A 15098-nucleotide genomic window follows, 5' to 3' on the forward strand; every position below is an offset into this window, starting at 1 on the left:
ATAAACACTAAAGGTGTATCAGCTGTCTCTCTATCTGTCAAACTATCTATCGCTTTGTCTATGTATTTATCAGAGCAATAATGTTGGCACCAAAGAACGAAACAGGAAGTGAGCCATATGTCTGTGATTAAAATTGCTCAGCGGGAGCATCCTGGTGACCCAGTTGTCTAAGTTTGCTGAGAAGAAGGAAGAAATGTTACTGGCAGTGATGAATACTCAGTCCTGTGCATTTCAAGGCATCTATGTCTCAGCTAAGTAGGGGAAATACTTTGTGTCCAGCAGCACCAACTGTTTGTTTCCACATTTCCATGTTTTGTCATTGTTTTTGGGAAAATTGGTCAGTTCAGAAAGCTGAATTTTTTGGGCTAATGGTCGCAACACACACATGCACACACACCTTGCAGGCACAATGCAAATGATAACATGTTGAACATGTTGATAGACGAGGGAGGTAGCAGGTGTTCAATTATTTGGCCCTGGCCTGTTTTGACTAAAAGCTGAAACTGCCTCATGGTCATTGGATAATCATGCATGAACCCCACACAAAGATGCACACGTGTCTGTATGATACATATGTGACAGAGCGATGATCTCATAACAGAGAAAAATAGATCTTTGAAGGATGTATGGGTGGATTATGGACTTAGACACAGAAATTGTAGGTGTGATAAGTAGTAGTAAGCAAAAGAATTGATAGTGGACAAAACTTGTCTCTTTTGAAGAAGCGTTAACTGTTCATGTCTTGGTGTTAGCCTCTCTAGCACCACACATTTCTCTCAGCCCATCTGTCTGACTTTAAATAAGAAAAAACAAAAAAGAATCCTGCACAAATGCACCACACATCATGTTTATTTACTGTATACTGTACATATATATATATATATACATATATATATATGTATATATATATATATGGAAACAAGAATGACGTCTGTATGACTTTGGTGGTTCTTCCAAGTGGGAGAGATTGATATTCAGTGCTTCTCTCTCTCTCTCTCTCTCTCTCTCTCTCTCTCTTTCTCTCTTGATTCCAGTTCTATGTCAGTGCCTGCTTATATAATTCACCAAGGGAATTCATTCTGCTGGGTACCGAGCCTCTGCTGAATCCTAAAACAACTCCACAACTATCAATGCCTTCATCCACACAGGGATGACTAAACCCTACTCAAACCTGTTCCAATTACACCCCCCCCCCCTCTCTCATTATCTCTGTTTCCGTCTCTGTCCAGGCCTGAAGACCTATCTGATCTCTGGCAGGAAGGTGGAGCCTCACTCTCACTGTAGCTGCTCCCAATTGGGTTCGGCTGGAGCAGAGCATGCAGATCCTCGGTCTCCCACGCCCAGAGTGCACACACCTGATGGAGCCCCTTCGGCCTGCAACGTGGGTCCTGAGAGAGCCATGGTGAGTGCACACTATTTCTGAGAAAACTATTTGATATATATACTCACTTCCTATGTATGTTGAGGAAGTGAGTATATTTTCTGGATCATTTTTCATCGCGCTTCTTCATCGCCTGAGGAAGAACGCTGGGCTGCATGTTGTGCTACGGCCTCTTTGATGTTCATCTTTTTTGCTCTGTGTCTTTTTGTTTATGTGGGTGTATCAGAAGCTATAAAAAAATGTTTTCATTTTTTCCAATGCAAGAAGTTTCTTTTTGTCTTGTGAAAAGGATGTGAGACAGAAAAAGGAGGATTACGTCCATATCGTCAGAATTTTTTTGTTCCGTGTTTTTTTTGTTCCATGTAATTGCATGATTTAACATTGGGAACCCTGCTTAGTTAGAACGTCTTGATTTCCGTCTTCACTTTCATTGCACCTGTACGCATGCACTCACATACATGCCCTCATGCCCCATTTGTGTAGTACCCCAGTCCTCATTAAATCCTTATTAATAAGGAACAAAGAGGACAAAACAGTGAGATCTTATTAATTAGGCTTTAGAAAGTACCGTTCTCCCCAGCAGGACATCTCCATAATAACTGACCCTTAGTGCTCATCAGCTCAGATCATGTCCATCCATTATGTCCTCCTTAGCTCTGCCTTCAAGGGAAATTTCTCATTTTCTTTTAAATTGTACCACTAGGTCACAGATTCACCAAAACAGTGCAACACATTATTCTCTTATAATTGCCCTCAAAACCATACACCACTGTGCCCTACATTCACCCTAATTAATCCTCCTTTCTCTGCACACATGTGCTCCCCATGATCCCTGCACAGATCTTTCTGCCAGGCCAGGTGGAAGGGGGGGAGGGGTAGTAGCTGATTAAAAAGGAGTAGGAAGAGGATAGAGGATGATGTGGGGAAGGAGAATCAGTGGGGGGGGGGGGTCCTCGGTGTGATAATGAGTAAACTCGTGCAGAGAATGGGATCGCGCTCAGGCATCTTCAAAAAAAATAAAAAGCTCAATGACATTTCTGTTTGTGCATCATATAGGGTGAGTGTGTGTGTGTGCGTGCGTGTTTTGGCTTCTCAGTACTTAACAGCATTTTGCACATCACTGTCATGGTCATTTATAGCGCAGTACATCACACTGATCTCGTTCTCATATACACACACTCACACTTTGCATTGTGTTTGAAGGGGACGAGTGGGTTGAAAATAAAGACCTTGATCTCGTCAAGACTACCTCTACGCCTCTCGTTTATTCTCTATCTCCCTTTCGGTTTCTCATTGGCTGCTGCTGCTCTTGTAAACACAATCCTGACAAAAATAAATGATATTAAGTTGCTCAAATTGGAATCAATGGAAGACTTGTTGACTTTTTGAGTTTAAATGTCAGGTTTTGTGTTTTTGTCTTGTGTTTTTGCTGCTGCAGCACTGTTGTGATCACAGCTGATGCGTGTGTTTTTGTCGTCTCTTTTGTGCCATTTTATCGTGCCCCATGTTATCTTTTCATGTTGTACTCTGCTCATAGGCCCTCCTTGATCTGTATTTCTCAATTTATTAATTCTCTTGCTTCCCATATGCTGCATCTCCCTTCCATACTGCCCCCTCCCCAACTCTTTACCCCAATCCAGTCTCCCTGTCTGTCCTGCAGTGTGGTCCTGATACCAGGGGAGGATCAAGTTGTGGAGGAAACAGCAGTGCTCAATGGGTGCCATGACGACCAGAAGACCAACAGCAGCAAGGTTAGCCTATTGTTGTTAACTGAACCAAACACACGAGGCAGTTTACGATCTGTTTAAAATGTTAAATGTCTGACTTTTTTGTTTCTAAAGGGTCTGTCGCTATCATCATGTGCCTTATCCAGTATAGTAGATTTTATGTCATTGTTTTCCCATGAAATACTGGGGCACCGTGAACTACTCTACTCTTACATTTACTCCAGCCCAGGCCCAGCAACAAAAAGAAGGACTCAAAACTAGTTCAAAGAAATAGAACTCCATGAGTCCCAGTTAAAGTGTGCCACAGAGACATGCTTTGAAATTGATTTGAATATAGCACACTCTTAAGCTTTATATTTCATATTTACACTCTTTCATATTATTTCTGACCTGTTTCCATAGCAAAGAGCCATCGTCACACCTTCTGTATCGGGCTTCTCCTTCCCTTCTTTTCTCCTCAGGACTCTTCAAATCTGAAGCGCTCCCCAGTGGTTTCTGCAGGACGCACCCCCAAGGCTCTGAACGGCCTGCTCAGTCCCCGGCTGGAAGCCTTGAACAACAGCCAAACGTCGCTGTGCGAGATGCTGCAGGAGAAGGAGAAGAAGACGTGGAGCGGAGGATCTATGGGCATGGACCACTCAGCGCTCATCCCCCTGCGATCCAAGAACTTCAGGGAGAGGAGCGATGCCCACTTTGTGGACGTTATAAAAGAAGACAGGTGAGAATGAATAAATGTATCAACCAAATCACTCATATAATTTACAATTCATCAGTCGGTCAATCTCAGTGATTGGATTTTCGGTAGGTAACTGATTATAACATTTAAAACCTAACTCTATATCATTTCTACTGACTTTCTTCTTTGCCTGTGACAGCCTCATGAAGGACTATTTCTACAAACCTCCTATAAACAAGCTGAGCCTCACCTTCCTGGAGAAGAGCCTGGAGTCTGCCTACCGGATAAGCTACCAGGAGGAGGTGTGTGTTCGTGTGTGTGTGTGTGTGTGTGTGTGTGTGTGTGTGTGTGTGTGTGTGTGTGTGTGTGTGTAGGAGCTATGTTTGGTTGTGACATAATGCTGCCTGCATGCCTGTTTGTGTAGTGAATGTACATGTATACTTGTGCGTTTGTTTATTTTTGAGAGTTTTTCAAACCAGTGCCTTCTTGTGATTCCACTCATCCAACCACTGCTCTCTTGATACGTGAGCATATCTGTTTGTATTTGTGTGTCTTGGTCTTTTTGCTGGTTTGTGTTTTTTTTTTTTTTTGTGTCTGGTTCTCGTCTAGGAAACCTGTTAGGACTGCGTTATGACCAGATCGGTCAAGACTGCGGCAAAGAGAAATCACTGCAGGACCTTAAAAGTAGTTTTGTGTTAGGTTGTGATGCCCTCTGCTGGTGTAACCTCAGAAGTGCATTTTCAGTCTCAAACTGTTGCTACATTGTTGAGTCTGGTGTCACAGTCACTGACATAGGAAGTGAGATAGATTTTTAGACTTACATAAATCATTCAGTTTGTTGATTGTTTGATAAATAAACTCATCTTGAATAGAGACTTTTTCAGTTTTTGTTTTTGTTTATTCTCATTCACTCATCATTACGCCCTCCCCCCCAGGTGGAGACCCAAGCAGCGGTACAGACTTTTGCCAGTCCAACATTCAGTTCTTTCCTGGACATGCTGCTGTGCTCTGCAGTGTTTCTGGCTCTCTCGCTGGCTTGTTTCCTTCGACCAGTTGTCATCCAGCAGAGTTTATCCACACCAGCACTCATCCTGACAGCTGTGGCCGCCCTGCTGGAGGCTCTGGCTCTGCTGTTTTCTATACGGTGAGCTACTGAATACAGATTAGAGGTCTTAAACTACTGGCCAGATCCAGCCTGTGAGACATGTAAATAAAAATTTATTGTTACATCCGGCTGGGAAATCATTAATGAAATAATTTTTTCCACTGTTTTATTCTACTTTAGAGTATTTATTTCATTTTAAGGCAAACTTACAACATACAAATTGACTTTTCGCAGGCTGCTCATATCTATGCAGCTTGCCAACATTAACACCTCAGCTATGACAAACTGCACTGTGACGGGTGGCACCTGACACCAAAATGTCCATCACTTAATCTAAAAGAATGGAGGCTTTGGAACTGTCTGGAGGATAGACAGTTTCAAGAGGGATAATGAATTACTTTTTGTGGAGCTGAATGTGACAGCTTCCTGTTTCTCCTGGCATACAATCTCAAGGAGAGAGGAAAGACGAGTAGCTCAACTTCTTTTTCCTCTACCTTCAATGGAGTAATATTACTTGCTTACTGATCCTTGGTTTGAGCCATGTAGTTAGAAACAACCATGTGTGCAGTCAGTTTTTTATTCAAGGTGGGATCAGGCTGGGGTCAAACACAACATTCAAGTATCAGATAAACACTTTGTTAACAACATCTCTAATCCATCACAGTTGCCCGTATCAATCACTGCCTCTTGTTTTTCCTCTCCAGTATGGCTTTCTACCTGGAGAGTACACTGAATTGCACTCGGATGCTGATGAGGGCGATCTCAGGCTGGATAGCTCGTCACTTTATAGGAGCTGTTCTGGTGTCCCTGCCCGCTGTGGCCGTCTTCTCCCACATCACCTGTGATATGCATCTCTCCATCCAGGTGGACTTTGAGTTTGGCAGCTGTCTTATATAGCAGAGTTATTCTTTCTTATTTGTGGACATGAGCCTTGCCTCTGACCAGTAAAGCATGGTACCTGTAGGGCTACCTGTAGTGTTTCCATCACTGAATTGTTATTGATTATATTCAACGTATGTCTTTTCGCTGTACATCATGTTAACATAGTTTGAAGTCAGTATAATTTACAGTATGTGATAATCTTCTGCTGGCGTCTTGACAAATGAATATTGCTCTCTCTGCCCCTTATCTTCCGCAGTTCACCACGTTCATCTGCTGTGCTGTCATCATAGCTATCATTCAGTATTGTAATTTCTGCCAGCTCAGCTACTGGATGCGCTCAACTCTAGCAACATTGGTGGGACTGGGACTGCTTGTCTTGCTCTTCAGCTCCCCCTGCAGGTACAACAGATTTGTGAAGATGTGAATGAAATGTAAACATAATTTAATGTCCAAATATATATATATATATATATATAAACATAATATAATTAAATTGTGTGTTGAATAATAGTGTAGAGCTAATGTGATGATACTGGGTCCCTCATTGAAATTTCAAGATAAGAAGTACACATGGGATTGTGTCAGATGTATGGATGTACTTGTTGCATTAATTAGTGACACTTGTTTTTTATCTCTTCCAGCGTTGCTAAGAGTCTGTTTTTCTGGTAAGCACAATGGTTATTAATAGAATTGCTTGTGTCACAGTTTTTTTTTTTTTTTTTTTTTTTTTTAAAAAGCAAAGGGCTTTAATGCCTTTATCAGATACGCAACAAAGGGCCTTGGCCAAACTTGAACTTTGGATGTTGCAGTTTATAGTTGGCATCCCAAGCCGCAAGTCACTGGGGTGTTTGGAGTTTACTTTTTTTTGTTCAATTCTTGCCTGCATGAAAAAATTGCCTTAGGTGAGGTGTACACAGCTTATACCAAAAGGTTCTGTAGTTGTGATTAATTAGTTGCAGCTATAGAACCTTCTAATTTATTTTGACAAAAAAAAAGTTTATTCCAACCTTCTGTTCTCTATTTCCCTGCATTTTTTTCTTCCTCTTTATGTCTCTCTCTCTACCAGGGCTGATAGGCAGAACAACAACAGTAACAGCTCAATTGTCATGTCTGACAGCCGAGTAAACCATGACACACAGCCCTACTCACAGGAGATGCTGGGCCCTGAGGCCTGCGTGGCCTTTTTCCTGCTGCTTCTCCTGGTCTGGTTCCTTAACCGTGAATTTGAGGTCAGTCACCGCCTGCATTACCATGGCAATGTGGAAGCTGATCAACACCGCATCAAGATCCAGAACATGAGGGACCAGGCCGACTGGCTGCTTCGCAATATCATCCCCATCCATGTAGCAGAGCAGCTAAAGGTCACCCAGAGCTACTCCAAGAACCACGACAATGTGGGGGTAATATTTGCCAGTATCGTTAATTTCAGTGAATTTTATGAGGAAAGCTATGAGGGAGGTAAGGAGTGCTACCGTGTCCTCAATGAGCTAATTGGCGACTTTGATGAGCTGTTACGGAAGCCTGCCTTCTCAAACATCGAAAAGATCAAGACCATCGGTGCCACGTACATGGCAGCAGCCGGTCTCAATGCACAGCAATGTGCAGACGCGGCACATCCTCATGCCCACCTCCGTGCTCTTTTCGAATTTGCCCTAGAAATGATGCACGTGGTGGATGACTTCAACAAGAACATGCTGGGCTTTGGCTTCAAGCTCCGCATTGGATTCAATCATGGTCCTCTGACAGCAGGCGTGATTGGCACTACTAAGCTTCTCTACGATATCTGGGGCGACACAGTCAACATTGCCAGTCGCATGGATACGACAGGTGTGGAGTGTCGCGTCCAGGTCAGCGAGGAGAGCTACTGTGTGCTCAGTAGCATGGATTATGATTTTGATTACCGTGGCACAGTTAATGTCAAAGGCAAAGGTCAGATGAAGACCTTCCTTTACCCTAAGAGCAGTGACAGCGGCCCTGTGCCTCAGTACCAACTCTCAGTTTCACCAGAGATCCGGGCACAAGTAGATGGTAGCATTGGGCGCTCGCCCACTGATGAAATTGCCAGCATGGTGCCCACAACTGGCGTGACTGCAAGCATTACCAACACTATGGTGCCCAGTGCCAGCGCTGGTTCCTCTACTACCACAGGGCTTGGTCATGAGAAAGAGGCAGGCAGCCGCGAAAGACGCCCCTCCGCAGAGATTTCTCATGCCAGACGATCCATGTCTCACAGTGGCCTGACATCTATACCTGTTACAAATCTAGATGGACCTCCTCCCTCTGCAAATAACAAACAGCTCATCGGCTCACCCTCAGTCCAGCAAGGTACACCCCAAAATCCAACAAAGTCCCTGAAAGACATCAAGAAGGACAAATATGAGGATGAGAGTAATATTGGAGAGTTTACCAGACTGTAAGAATATGCTACAGTAAATTATCTACCCTTTAAGCTCTTGTTCCTGCCAGTTGGCATTTGTAGAATTGCTGTATATTTGGTCCTATCAAAACACCCACAGGCTTCTTCTCTGCATCAGCCAGGCAGCAGGTTGTTTTAGTGTAAATCTGATTGGCTGATATAATCAGTGGAGGGTGCTGGGTGGACCACAAAGAGAGTGTCAGGCAGGAACAGAGAGAATATGGGAAGATGTGATGGCTGACTGAATCGTCTCTTGCCTGCTACAGATCCCATTGTCTCCCATTAACTTACTTGATTATCTTTACACCTTTAATCTTGATTATTTCTTTCATATGTCTTTAAGTGCCTTTAGAATAGAATAATGTGTAGACTAAGCCTTTTTAAGTAAGGGAAGAAGAACATAAAGGGAAAACTGTAAATTAGCAAACTTTTTGGGGAAAAAAATGCTTTGCTTTTTTTTTTCTTTTTTACAATTTTACTTTGTAAACAATGTTTTGCTATGATATTTTGCCTTTTATCAATGAAAAGTTCAGAAAGCTGACTCACAATGTATGCTGAGTGGAGGGAAATGAGATATCACTCCAAGGCATCTAATAGTAAAATCTGCACTAAAATGCAGCAGAGCCTGTTTCCATGTTCTTCATGGAAGCCAGAAAACTCATCATTTAAGGCACAGCAGAGACTAATCAATACAGGCTAAGGGCAGATGACGGCCAAGCTGTGTGTAGTGCGACTGTTTTTGCATGTATGCAGTGTGTGTGTGTGTGTGTGTGTGTGTGTGTGTGTGTGTGTGTGTGTGTGTGTGTGTGTGTGAGAGTGTGTGTTGGTATGTATCTGTGTAGTGAGATCATACAGGGTTTAATGAGGAGAGGTGCCTATGAATTACTTGACTGATTTTGTGAAACTGCAGGATGACAAACAATTTAGGAACGCAGTTGAAAAAAAAAAATCTTGTTTGCTGATGTGGCAGCTTTTTCTCTGGCCTCAGTTAAGATCTTTGTATTGCCTCAGGACTGAGGCATAATGGTGGCTATGCATGCTTGCAACAACAACACCATAGATGAGGCTAACTGCTACTAATGTTTGTGCCCTCCCCCATGATCCAGGCTCTGGTGGGAAGTCAGGTTGTGTTTAGTGCTGATGAGTATTTCAATGGATCCTACAAGGCACTGCTGTACCTGTAGAGTGTCTAGTCGTGACTTTAGATCAAGTAGACAAAACAACTGCCTAGGTTTGCAATGGATTACACTGTGTGTTAGTTAATAGTGCTTTTAAGAAATGGATAATCAAAGTGGAATGTCACAAATCAAAACTAAATGTGTTTTATTGTATTTATTGTTACGCAAAACTTGAACCGTTCATGTGAAGCTGCCCTCTCTAATTTTTTTGCGATTTGATAGACATTACTGAATGCAAACAGCTGGATGCATTAGCTGCTTCAGTCTCGCAATGGCATGAAACGTAATGTAATAGCACTGTAAAAGCAAAGCCAGTGCACCAAATGTATTTCATATGAAGCCCTAAGTGTTTTTACTCCCTTTCCTTTTTGACTTAAATGATTCCATGTTGTTATATTAGATTATTAAGGAAATCAAACTGATTAAACATTACATCTCTCGCTGTGACATTTTCTCTGTTACTGTTTCTTAGCAAAAAAGGATTGTGTGCTCAGAGGCAAAAAAAGTATTACCATGAAATCCACTTTAATGTCTTATTTTTGGCATTTAAATATCCTGTATGAAAATTTACAACCTCATTTCTTTATATTACCACTTCATAATCACAACTTTTAAGTAACAAAGCAAATAAGACAAATATTGCAGAATAACAAAGAACCAGTTTGTCTTCTTTTGTCATGCCGCTTTTAAGATGACCCTAACAGTGAAATAATTAGTTTTCTTTGTTGTCTATGTGTGAAATTAGGGTAGCTTGTGCCTTTTAACTTTGAACTTGATTTCTCTTATCTTTTTTTCAGTGTCAAGTCGGTTTAACTTTTTAAGACACTCAAAAGGTTATGGTATGGGAATGTTTACTTTAGTGCTTGAAGGTCATAAAATTTGAGCAGTGCCTTTTCTTAAAATATACAATTAAATACAAATGTACCAAACATATTTTTGCATTAGTTGGCCTTACTGCAGAATTTGGATTTCTTTGTCCATTTTGTATTTATTCCTCAGATGGAGGTGTGGTTGTGTTAAATGCAATAAGAGCTAAACATCACTTGTTTAAAAGGGAAAATAAGCTTCTTTTCGCTTATGAGCACACAACTCTTGCACCAGCCCAAAATTTGTGTTTGTTTTACTACAATAAAGGGATGCTTATAATAATTATTAAGAATAATTATTGTTGTTATTATCCAAGGTTAAGTGCTTAATAGAGGATATGATACTTGAGTGTCAGGTAAAGCGCATAAGCTACATTGTGTTTTCCTTGATAATTTTGATAAGCTCTTTTGAATATTGTGTTTTTTTTCTAAACTGAAAGTTTTTTGTGGATTAGTGTTGTTTGCGATAAATGTAACATTAAGACAAAGGTGTCAACTCACAGATCTGGTTGCCACCTGTTTTTTTTTTTTTTTTTTTTTTTTTTTTTTTTTTTCGTTTTTTCTTTCACTGCAGAAATGAGCACATCTGTCGTTTTTGTTGGATTTATTGAGATGTAAGTGACATTCTGAACCAGGAGAATGACACACGGGGAAAACTTTGATGCCAAAGAGTGTCATTACCATCTCATGAATTTCTTCTTTGTATATTACGTCTTATCTCCTTCTTAATTTGCAGGTTATGTTGTGCACATTTTAAGAAAGTTCATTTATATGCTCACTGTTAAAACACATTTGCACAAGGCACTCACTTTTTATGTACAGTATGCCTTTATATTGTATAGTATCTGAGCATTTTCTATTATTTATATAAGTGCATGTACTAGAGTATTAAGTAGTCTAAAGAACTGGGTAATTTTAACAATGTTGGAATAATATTTGTGCGTTCTGTTGGCCTGCATGTATGTAAAAATGTACGAGTGTTTGTAAAACTGTGTGGTTGTGTGTGTTTTGGAAGGGATGCTCTAATCTTAGCAGGAATGTGACCTGGACATTTTAGTCAGCTTTGTCATCTTGAAAAGTATGACATGCTTGGACAGCAAGGCTTCAATCAATACAGATTTCCTTGTTTTTCAATTCAAACTGGCCAAATAAAATGGATGAGGCACTACAAGATGTCTGCAGGTAGGTAGTATCTAAGTCGCCTTCTACAGGCAGGTTTTAATGAATTGTTGCTTTCTCTGGAAATGTTTTTGTATATAGCACGCTAATAGGTATGCAAGTGAAGGTTAAAACTGAATAAAGTCAGTTGCTGGTAAATGTTGTCCGATTGAATTAATAGCCTGTGCACTACATCTACTGTATGTTGTGGTTTAACCATTGTTGGACTGTAATTAAGTGCATGTTCTCAAGTAATTAAGAATGTTGAGTTACTTGTACTTAACTTGATTATTCCTGCTTTATGCTGTTTTATAGTGTATGTTTTATACTGTATTCTCCATTGCCTTTCAATGTTACTTTTGAGGATTAAGATTTTATATAAAACATTAGATCAGTTTATACAAAATGAAAACTACCCAACATAATATAAAAATAATATAAAATAGTTCAAATTAACTGCACTCCAAACCAGATACAACATTAAAGTTTTATTTATAATTTAAGTAGGAACATATTTTGCTTATATTAGTATGCTTTCATTTTAATAAACTATGGATTAAAGATTTTTTTTTTCTTCTAATGGAGTTTTTTGTGACTGGTATTTCTACTCAAGTAAAGGATCTGTATACTTCTTCTACAGGGTATGACAAATACTCTTTTAAAAGTATGACTCCTTCATTTAAAATTATACAAAAATGTATTATCAACAAGCTGATTATTACCAATACATTTCAATGTTGAGACAATCAAAATATACTATTAAGTAGTCTAATATAGCTATGAATCACATTTTACAACATGTTTATTTATTTGAGAGTTATAGTTTTTGTTTTTCATTCAAAACATATAAAGTGAGATTAAAAGTAAAAATATTTTCCTGTAAAAATAATCTATAAAATAGTATAAAACCGCAGTATTTTACTATCCTAATAATACTACCTCAAAATGACTTGAATAAATGCACTTATTTACTTTTCACCATGAGTAATATGATACGAATAAAGGGATTGTAAAGTATTGGTATTCGAGAATGCATTGTTATTTTCTTCTCAAATAAGTATTTTTTATTTGTAGTCATGATTTTTTTGTAAAGTTTAAAACAGGTGGAGCACAGAAAATGTCTATTTTTTCTTATTTTGTGGGTTATTCCACCTCTAGAGGCAACTTCGCGTACGTACACATGACGCACGGTGGGACACAGGTTTACGTCAGGGCGTCATAGCACGACACCTCCCCCTCCTCCCCCCTCAGTCTAGCTGGGAAGAAAAAAAAACTTTTTTTTGTATCGGAGGAATCAACAGCCGCCATCTTGACGCGGCTCAGAATCGGGATTTCGGGGGGAGCATTAATTTTAAAAACCGATCGGAGCTACCTAGACCAGGCTCAAACGGCTTTTTTCGTGCAGAAAATCGAAGTGTTAGTTCTTCCGATGATAATTAATGCAAACATGTGAGGATTACATGGGTTTTTATCGTCTCGAAAGCCCACTGTATATTTGATTTCCCTTTTAGAGAGCGCCGCTTCTCGCCGTATCTCCGTCCCGAGACGCTGTATTTACCGGGAGACAGTGACGAGAAAAAAAATCCACCTCATAGAAAATATTTTTTGAATTTTGCTCTTTTTATTTAAGCCCAAAGTAGATTTTATGGCTGCTCGTTTCGACTGCGAAAAAAATGATTCTGTACAGACGTGAAACCGGCGATCTGCGGAGAAAGGGTTTTTCTTACGCTTTGTTTAATATTTTATGAATGATTTTTATTTATTTTTCTCGAACTGAAATAATTTTTGGACGTAATTATTAAGGATAATTATGTGGGTGTTGGGTGTTGGATTATCATGGGGTGATCTTCGGCGGCGAAGCGTGGCGCTGTTGCCTTTCTTTTGAAACCTTTTTCTCCAGGCAGCATTTCGCCAGTCTGCCAGTCAAGAAAGAAAAAAAAAAAAAACAGTTAAATTGCTCTTTTACGCCCAACGTTAGGAAAAGTTAGTCGTAATTACGAGCCAGAGGCCGACAAGTTGGACTGATCCTGCTGTTATTTTCTTGCATCATCATCATCATCCATTCATAACATTTGCCGACCAGGATGGCTGACAATCTGCTGGATGTCGGACCCCCCACTGCAAAGCGACCCAAGCTTAATTCACCTCTCTCGGGATCAGACGGCCCAGGTAAGGACGGGACATAGAGAGGATTTGTCAACTTGCAATAAAATGCATGTCTATTTAGGCTTCACTCTGCACAGTCTTTGCTGCTTCAAGAGGATGGATGCATGAGGCAAAGATCTACAGTGGTAGACATCAGTCACTTCAGTGGGAGTCATATCGCAGGAAAACTGTACATTAAGTTCCTGTAAGATTATTTGATTATTTCCATAGGTGACCATAAAAATACCATAAGCTGCAATTAGTGTAAGAGAAAAAAACTGCAAACTCACTCCCTCTGTATCACACGAGAGATGCAATTACTCAACAGGGAGAGTTTACTCGCAACTTTTCTGTTTTGTAGGGTTAAAAGTAAACTTAAAAAACATAATAATGCTTACCCCTTATAACACCTCAGAGATACAGGTGAATGAAAGCTATACCGTGTATCTCCAGGGGTCGTATAGTGATGATTTGTCCCTCTTACCTCTTGGGTTGTTTCTTGAGTAAATTCAAGACCCCAGCACATTTATAAACCTGGCATTATACAAATATTGTGATCTGATCCCCTCAGAGTAACTCGTCCTTGCAGAGAGAACTGCTGCCTCTGTATGATTGGAGTTGGATTGGATTTAATGCCTTGCTCATTGACACTTAAGCAGTTCAGATTTTTGACAGCACAAGCACTTCAACCTGTGTTGTCAGACTGAAAAGATAATCTCTCTCACCACTAGGTCAGGTTCAGCCCTTCTCTCATTCAGCAACATGCTTGAATGGTTCATATTAAAAGTTATCTGACAAAATATTGTGGAAGATTTGTTTTGTTCCAACATCCAGCCTCTCTGCTGCAAATTCATTGGCTGGTAAATGTGGATAATGTAGCTCAAAAGCTGAGAAAAACTGCTGCCACGGTAGGGCTGAGTATTAGGAACTAGCCCCAAGGGTCTGCCTCTTACCCAGTCTTACCTGCAGAGCAACTTTGCGCCATTATATGGAAAAGTTGGACTATTTAACAGGAATTCAACTTAAGTTATCAGATGATGGCACACCCCCCTCTCATTACACCTGTAAGGTTTTATATATATATTCTGCAGACACGTGTCCCAATGTTGTTCAAGCTCTGATTTGTGTATGTGGTTAGTGGTTGACAGAGAAATCTAGGCATTTGCTGGATGGTTGTTTGATGTGATGAGTTGAATTGTATTTATAATTGATGTATTCTTCAAGATAGAGTTTTATAGATCCCAAGTCCAAGAAAATATTTTATAGTGGTCATCAATTATTATTATCAACTATTAGGACTGTCTGGAAGCAAGCCAGCCCCCTGGGTATGTAACAGGTGCATTTGGGGAAGACTTCAGCTCTAATATAAGCCATTTTCACTTCTATAAATTTGCGGTGACATTCCTAACCACTGGATTGTAGTTGAGAACAAAAAGTTTCTACCTCATAAAAAAGGATTTCTTGAAAGACACCAAGAATTTGGAACTGCTACCCGTCTTATTGGAGGTCAAAATTAATCATAGCGTGAATAATAAGAATTTGATAAACTTGGCACCAGGGCTAC

General features: G+C 40.1%; 2 protein-coding genes across 7 annotated transcripts in view; both read left to right on the top strand.

The window, feature by feature from the left end:
• Nucleotides 1-11548, top strand: part of adcy9b (adenylate cyclase 9b) — a 33443-nt gene extending 21895 nt beyond the window's left edge. The window contains exons 2-10 of the mRNA XM_023423302.2: nt 1230-1402; nt 3022-3132; nt 3570-3826; nt 3984-4086; nt 4720-4928; nt 5594-5753; nt 6028-6170; nt 6413-6436; nt 6838-11548. Of these exons, the coding sequence (XP_023279070.1) occupies nt 1230-1402; nt 3022-3132; nt 3570-3826; nt 3984-4086; nt 4720-4928; nt 5594-5753; nt 6028-6170; nt 6413-6436; nt 6838-8188 (2531 nt within the window). The 3' untranslated portion in view covers nt 8189-11548. The remainder of the gene's footprint in view (nt 1-1229; nt 1403-3021; nt 3133-3569; nt 3827-3983; nt 4087-4719; nt 4929-5593; nt 5754-6027; nt 6171-6412; nt 6437-6837) is intronic.
• A 1131-nt stretch (nt 11549-12679) lies between these two features.
• crebbpb (CREB binding lysine acetyltransferase b) overlaps nt 12680-15098 on the top strand; it is a 32737-nt gene continuing 30318 nt past the window's right edge. For all 6 annotated transcript variants that reach the window (XM_023423221.2, XM_023423224.2, XM_023423223.2 and 3 more), the window contains exon 1: nt 12680-13558. In XM_023423221.2, coding sequence (XP_023278989.1) covers nt 13474-13558 — 85 coding nt within the window. In that variant the 5' untranslated portion in view covers nt 12680-13473. The remainder of the gene's footprint in view (nt 13559-15098) is intronic.

The sequence above is a fragment of the Seriola lalandi genome, unplaced genomic scaffold, assembly GCF_002814215.2.
Source record: "Seriola lalandi dorsalis isolate HSWRI2012SDOR001 ecotype SW California unplaced genomic scaffold, Sedor1 jcf7180002054690, whole genome shotgun sequence".
Lineage (NCBI taxonomy): Eukaryota > Metazoa > Chordata > Actinopteri > Carangiformes > Carangidae > Seriola > Seriola lalandi.